General features: G+C 39.3%; 1 protein-coding gene across 2 annotated transcripts in view; it reads left to right on the top strand.

The window, feature by feature from the left end:
- The first annotated feature begins 329 nt into the window (after nt 1-329).
- The window catches only part of yki (Transcriptional coactivator yki), a 139618-nt gene continuing 133947 nt past the window's right edge, over nt 330-6000 (top strand). The window contains exon 1 of one of the 2 annotated variants that reach the window (XM_065230492.1): nt 330-1610. In XM_065230492.1, the coding sequence (XP_065086564.1) occupies nt 916-1610 (695 nt within the window). In that variant the 5' untranslated portion in view covers nt 330-915. The remainder of the gene's footprint in view (nt 1611-6000) is intronic. The other variant, XM_065230493.1, reaches the window with a different exon arrangement.

Raw genomic sequence — 6000 nt, 5'->3', positions numbered from 1 at the left:
GAAAAAAGAAGGAAATTCGCCATAATTGAGAGTTAAGTCGAATCAAGTGGAAGGCCTGTGGAAGAAGTAGAAGAAAAGGAAGAGAAAGAGTAAGACAATTTTTGCTCAATTAATGATTTTTTTCCCTTTCTGCGGCGTGCAACGTAATGCTATGGTAGAGTTAGAGTACACGACTGCTCTCTTTCTCCGCGTTGAGTGAGCCAAGGCGCAGTGATTGAGTGAACCAGGGGGAGCCGGAAAATTGCGTATTTTGAATTTGGCCAAGTCAAATTTGGGAAAATATAAATAATCGATCACGGGTCGTGCGCGCTGGGAAACTCGCAGCGTTTGTAGGATCAAAAAATCAAGTGCCTTACCAGTCATGTACGACGACGTTGTTGGCTGCGCAGCGCGATAGGAGCGGGGTATAAATTTAAAAATTAAATACTGCAAGCCGAGCTGGTGTGTAAAAGCGAAGAAAATTACCCCGAAGAAAAAGAATATTTTAAACAGCCATACACACAAACGCCGACGAGACACGGGTTATTCGCCAGAGTTGACGAAAGTCGGGAGAATAAGAAATAAAGGAAGCAATATTAAGAAAAGCTAATTTTATCGCTTAAGTAAAGTTGAAAAGACGGAGAAGCCAAGTCAGACACACTGCTGAAGTATCTCCACAGCGCGAGAATATCGGAGACGTAGAAGAAAAAAAAAACAACAAAAATAAAACTAAAAGCAACACAACTAACAAGGCAACAAGTATAACAAGAGACAGACGACGAAAGCGACGTGTGCGAACATACACACATTCTCTCGCGCGCTCATTCGCGTGCGCTGCGCTGCGCTGTGCTGAGCCGAGCTGAGACGAGCCGAAACGAGCTCTCTTCTTCCTACTGAAAAACTGCACACGGGCAGCGACGAGACAAAACACACAAGATGGCGTTCAACAACAGCAACAGCAACAACACCAACAACACGGCCAGCAACACCAACACCTCGGAGGAGAACGATGGGGCCAATAAAAAGAAAAACCTGATAATTCTGGTGGATAAAGACTCGAACGATAAGTTGAACGAGCTGTTCGATAAAACACTCAGCAATAAATTACCGTTGCAAATTCCCTACCGTATGCGAAAGTTGCCAGACTCGTTCTTCAAGCCGCCGTCCTCCGGGTCCAAGTCCCCCTCCGTGTCACATTCGCGAGAAAATTCGGCCGATTCGGCATTCGGGTCCGGCACAACCATACTGGGCGGGGTCACCACCGGCCCCAACGGACTACCGATCCATCACAGTCGGGCCCACAGCAGTCCGGCCTCGTTGGGCAAGATCCCGGCCGGTTTGGTCGCGAGCCTTACGGCGGCCAGCCAACAGGCGGCGGCCAACAACAGTAGCAATGTAAATAGCAATAAGACACAGCAAGGAGGCAGCAGTGGGGACGGGGGAGCATCGGCCGTTGCCCAACAGCAGCAGCAAGCACAGCAACAGGCTCAGCAGCAAAGTCTCACCAGACAGGCCATTCTGCACAGCCGGGGACGCTCGTATGACGTGTCCAACCAGCATGCCACCTACGGGGAACTGCCGCCCGGTTGGGAGCAGGCCAAGACGCAGGACGGCAGGATCTACTACATTAAGTAAGTACACCGAATGGGCATTTTGTACATTTTGTGGAGGTTATTCACGCCAGAATTATGCAATGTTCCGGGCATGCGAAACGTTAGCGACTTTCGTAAGGAGTTCAGCCAATAGGGAATTTTGTTTTGGTAAACAAATGTAGAAGTGCTCAAGGAAGCATACAATTTTATTTAAACATGTCTTGAGAACACCTAGGCATGTCTAGTAGGTTGCGAGAGAATGTCTAGTAGACATGGGAATAAATCACGGTCACCAGAACTTATTCTTCTTCTTCGCATTTTAGCTTATTGCGTGTTCTCAACTTAGTGTTCTAGATGCACTTCCACAGTTATTAATTGAGACCTTTCGATGCCAGTACCATTTTTGCATTAGTATAATTGAGTGACAAGTACAATCATACTCTATGCCCAGGGAAGTCGAGACATTTTCCAACCCGAAAAATTCCTAGAAATTAATTATTGCGGTTAAAAAGATAAATTTGACCGAACTGCGGTTGTTTCGACCGCCAAGTTCAACCGCACTGGACTGCACTGAAAAAATGAAATTATTTTTTTTTATTTAAGGTTTGAATTTAAAATGATAAATTCCAAATAAATTAATATTTGAATGTCAAGTGTTAAAATTTACGTATGTACTTTGATACTACATTTTACACTTTTAATAGATTTACATTTAAACAATTTCCATTTAACAAATTTTCAACATTTAGTATGAAACATTTGAAATAAAATTTCTGGAATGACAAGTATAACATAATCCATAACATAGTCCATATTCAGCATAGTTTTGTAGTTAATTTTTTATAAACTACATTGAACAAATTACATTCAATATTTACTATTTATTGTTATTAGTATCATTATTATCATTTTATTTTAGAGGCTTTAACATTTAAATATCATTCGTCTCTTATTTATCGTTTATCATATAGCATTTTACATTTAGAATTTATCATTCATAACATATAATTTAAAATTGAACATTTAACAGTTTATATACATCATTTAACGTTTACTATTTGACATTATTAATTAATTTTTAATTTATTATCCTACATTTAGCATATCAATTTTAACTATTTGAATTTAAAATTTAACATTAAAGTTTAAACTCGGCTCCGTAAAGCTAATGCGATTGAGCCTTACAAATAAACAAACTAGAAAAGAACATTAAAAGTTTAAATTAAAAATTTAATAATTATAATTTGAAATTATAATTCAAAAAATATAATTGAGGGCGATAGAAAGAAAGGGGTGTAAGTGACTTAGATCGATTCTCTTCATCGACTTTCTCTTTTGATAGCCACAGCTTTATAAACAGATTTTGCGCTATTTCTGGCACATAGTTTGATAAAGAAGGTTCTCATCTAGCATCCAGAATGGCACACGAATCAAGGAATGTGTTTGCAGCTGAATTATTGACGAACGAGAAAGACGATGATTTCCTTCTAACCCCCTCAATTTAAATAGAAAATTCAAAATTGAACATTCAATATATGTATTTAAAATTAAAAATTCAAACGTTTCAAATAACAAATATTAACATTTAAAACATTAAAATTTGAAGAAAAAAATTCGGCATCTAAAATTTAGAATTTTAACATTTTAAAGGTTATATTTAAATTCATCATTTCGCGTAATATTTGAAAAGGGCCTATCCTCGTTGATCGATTCTCTTCATCGACTTTCTCTTTGGTTTACCACGGCAACATAAACGAATTTCTCGCTAAGCTCGCAGCACAGTTCGACAGAAGATGATGTTGGCTTGCGTCTAAAACGCTGTACAGACTGGAGAGTTTTAACATGTTATAACGGTTGTCAAATAATTGCAACACAGAAACCACCATCAAGATAGCACTATAACATGTTATAACTCTGTAGTCTAAACATAAAACAACACACTTAATGGGAAATTCATTTGCAGTCTGGTTATTCGCTATATAGAAAATCGATGAAGAGAATCGATCACCAATGATAGGCCCTTTTCTCGTGTTGCGCGAGATTTAACAATTTACATTTAACCTCGCATTTAATATTTAACATTATTTCTCACGCAACACGAGAAAAGGGCCTATCATTGTTGATCGATTCTCTTCATCGATTTACTCTTTCGCGAATAACCCGACTGCAAATGAGTTCCCATTCGGTGTGTTATTTCAGGCGCAAGCTAACATCATCTTCTGTCGAACTGTGCTGCGAGCTTAGTGAGAAATTCGTGTATGCTGCCGTGGTAAACCAAAGAGAAAGTCGATGAAGAGAATCGATCAACGAGGATAGGCTCTTTTCAAATGTTACGCGATATTTGAAGTTTGGGGTCGATTTTACTTTAAGATTTTTTTAGTGTACAGCAGTTTGACAGCTGCGGTACTGACTTTTCTTCTTCAGCTTCTTTACTCCGGCAAATGAGAAGTTTTCTATGGATCAGCAATATGCAAAATGATTTGAAAACACTGAACAGTTCCACGCCAACTGACGAATCGATTTTTTCTCTCCTCCCGGCATTCCATGAAACTTCGCATAATTGTTCACAATGAACCAAGTTTGTGCCTTAATTTTTTTAAATGAGGTATTCGATATTTTTCCATAAATTATAGCCCGAAAACGGCTCAACTAATCGAAATGACGTCTGAGACAAAGTTTCAGAAAACTGGATTGCTTTTTCAGAGATGGGTTCTGGTTGTGCCTTGTGTTGGGGTCAGTAGTCCGGGATTTGGTACGCATGGATCTTGGTCAGTTTAGGGTCGGTAATCCGGGTTATGGTACGGGTGGTCGGTCCATGACGAAGAGGAGGGTGCCACCGACCGGTAGCAGGCTTTTATGAGGGATCCGCTGCCGGCAGCGAGCACCGAAGTGGTAGTTATCAAACTAGGTGGAAAAGTTCTACCTCTTTAAGAAAACATAGTAGAGCAGCGGTCCGGGTTGCGTCATTGCTGAGCGCGTCGTTTACACTGCTTGGAATCCCGTAAAGCTCTCTTGCTTCCTGGTATTTGGCAGTGACATAGGAAATGCTCAACAGAGTGATGAATGTGGCATAGAAAGCAGGTCTTGTGGAAATCACCGTTTCCACTGAGGTTGTGGGGAAGGCGAGTGTGACCAGATCTTAGGCGGGAGAGGACAATTTGGTAGCCATGGTCTGCTGGATCCTCCCATTTGCCCGTGTCTCCTTTGATTTTCCTGTTCCCTTTTCGAGTCCCTATTCCTGGCTTCCCAAGTCTGAACCAGGGACTTTACGCGTGTACAGGCACATATGTCTACTAGAGGACGCGAGGCGATCAGCTTCCACATTGCCCTGGATTTCTCAGTGGCTGGGTATCCAGTGGGGTGTTCGGCATCAACGGCGGCTACAACACTGGCTGAGTCGATGAAAAGGACGATTAGTTTGCTTGATTGAGTGGAGATTGTAAACAAAGCGGCGGCGCACAGTGGGACGAAATCAAAAATAGTGGGGAATGGCTATTTGCAACTATTGAGTGTAGCATTTTGATGTCTTTTCGAATGTTAGTGAGTAATGAACATTTTTGATTAAGGAGGGTATACACTAAGATAAAAAAATAACTTTTGTATGTCTTGTCTTGATGAACACCTATGGAAACATTGTAGATAAACAAAGTCATTTTAAGAAACTTTGCCCAAAGCGTCAATTTTCTATCTCTTAAGTGGATGAAGTTATTTGGTTACAAAGTTGGTTGGTATTCTCAATCTAAGTCCGAGTGTTGATGACATTTAAGCAATATTTGGATTTTTGGTAAGCAAATGAATAGGATCGTTCCGCTTCCCATATCAAATTTAAAATTTGCCCAGTTGTTGGCGACCAGAATAAGCATTGAAATAGCAGCGGGGAACAAACCCTAATGTAAACATTTGGAAAAATGGTCATGAAAACAGCAATACGTAACAAAACATTGAGGTATTTTTTAAGAAAATTTATTAGGTATCCCCTTGGTTCCCCCTATGAATTGTATATGTAACAGTAGAGTACAAGATGTTGAACAAAATAACGTTGACAGATAGCGTTAAATATTATTAAAAAGGGACTTAAATCTTTTAAACAAAGAGATAGCGATTTGTTTTTCGAAGCAAAAATGTGAATTTTAAGAGTACTTACAGCTTTGTAGAACAATTAAAAAAAATAGTAAAATTCAAACTAAAATTTATGATAAAAAAACGGGTTTTAAGGGGTTTGTACTCCATTTTCTACCTATAACTTCGTCCACTTAAGAGATGCAAAATTGACGTCTTGGACAAAATATCTTAAAATGACTTCATTTACAATGTTTCCATAGATGATCATCAATTTCAACGAGACATAAAAAAATATTTTTTATCTTAGTGTATACCCCCCTTAGGTAAACTTGTTTCCACTGCAATAAAGTATTTAAAAATTGAAGAA

Source organism: Ochlerotatus camptorhynchus, unplaced genomic scaffold (assembly GCF_037179485.1).
Source record: "Ochlerotatus camptorhynchus isolate MF236.1 unplaced genomic scaffold, CSIRO-AGI_Acam_v1.1 ptg000330l, whole genome shotgun sequence".
Taxonomy (NCBI): Eukaryota; Metazoa; Arthropoda; class Insecta; order Diptera; family Culicidae; genus Ochlerotatus; species Ochlerotatus camptorhynchus.
This window is presented reverse-complemented; position numbering and strand designations above follow the sequence as displayed.